The 1,068-nt window shown below is 71.5% G+C and overlaps 1 protein-coding gene across 1 annotated transcript in view; it reads right to left on the reverse strand.

The window, feature by feature from the left end:
- Window positions 1–279: 279 nt before the first annotated feature.
- Window positions 280–1,068, reverse strand: part of CHLNCDRAFT_137232 (hypothetical protein) — a gene marked incomplete at both ends in the record, with an annotated part of 2,177 nt that continues 1,388 nt past the window's right edge. Inside the window, 2 exons of the mRNA XM_005842616.1 lie at window positions 280–292; window positions 878–987. Coding sequence (XP_005842673.1) covers window positions 280–292; window positions 878–987 — 123 coding nt within the window. The remainder of the gene's footprint in view (window positions 293–877; window positions 988–1,068) is intronic.

The following is a 1,068-nucleotide window of genomic DNA, read 5'->3' on the forward strand; positions in this document are numbered from 1 at the left end:
CCCAGCCTGCCCCTGCCCGGCTGCCTGCGTGGGGGCACCGCCGGCACCGTTTGCCCCAGCTCCAACCAACTCTGTGCCCCCAGCCAACGCCCCTGCCACCCCGCCCCGCCCCTCCGCGCGAGCGTCCGCGCCGCCTCGGCCACCCCCTGCGCACCGCCCCCCACTCGCTGCACCCACTGTGCAACCCTGGTCCCCTGCGCACACCTTCTGTGGTTGGAGCGCCGCACGCCTGCTTGGCCGGGTTGTGAAGCCGGGGCTGGCAAGTTAGCGGCTGCGTCCTCAGGCAGCGGCTCTAAAGGACGCAAACGAGACCTGGCCATTGCGCCGGAGTTGCTCACAGCTCACACATATTGGCCAGGGAGGAGAACACTCGCCCAGCTCCTCGCTGGGCACGGCTGTGAGGGCAGCCGCTGCCCGCAGCAAGCAGAATGGCGAGCCAACCGCTTGCGGTTGGCCGACCAACTAAGGTGGCCGGAAGGTATTTAAGGGGTATTTAAGGGGTATTTAAGGGGTATTCATTCATTCAGCACACAGACCGGCCGCCTCTTGCTCGAGGGCGGCCCACTTTGGCCTGGGCAGCCCGGGCCGCCCTCCCCCCCGAGCGCATGTTCGGTGTTGGAGGGGTGCGCCCAGCGATAGGGGGCCCCTGAAGGCATGCGCCGAGGCCGGGAAGCGTGGTTCGGCGCTGCTGCACGCTTGGCGACTTGAACAGAACCGCGTGCCGCCGAGCTGCGGCCGCAGTTTCCGGCCCACAGTCTACGGCCGCAGCCACGGGACTCGGCGGCACGGCGTTTGGGCCCAAGCTTGCTGCCGCCGCCGCCGTGCCCGGGGGGCAGCGCGGCGGCGGCGGCGGCACGCTGCGACGCCCCCGAGCCACCGAGCTGCGGCCGTAGCTTCCTGCCAGAAGCCCACGGCCACAGCCACGGGACTCGGCGGCACGGCGTTTCGGTCCACGGCTTGCTGCCGCCGCCGTCGCAGGGGTGCTGCCTGCGGCGGCGGCGGCACGGCGTTTGGGTCCACGGCTTGCTGCCGCTGCCGCCGCCGCAGGGGTGCTGCCTGCGGCGGCGG

This window comes from Chlorella variabilis (genome assembly GCF_000147415.1).
Source record: "Chlorella variabilis unplaced genomic scaffold CHLNCscaffold_187, whole genome shotgun sequence".
Classification (NCBI taxonomy): domain Eukaryota; kingdom Viridiplantae; phylum Chlorophyta; class Trebouxiophyceae; order Chlorellales; family Chlorellaceae; genus Chlorella; species Chlorella variabilis.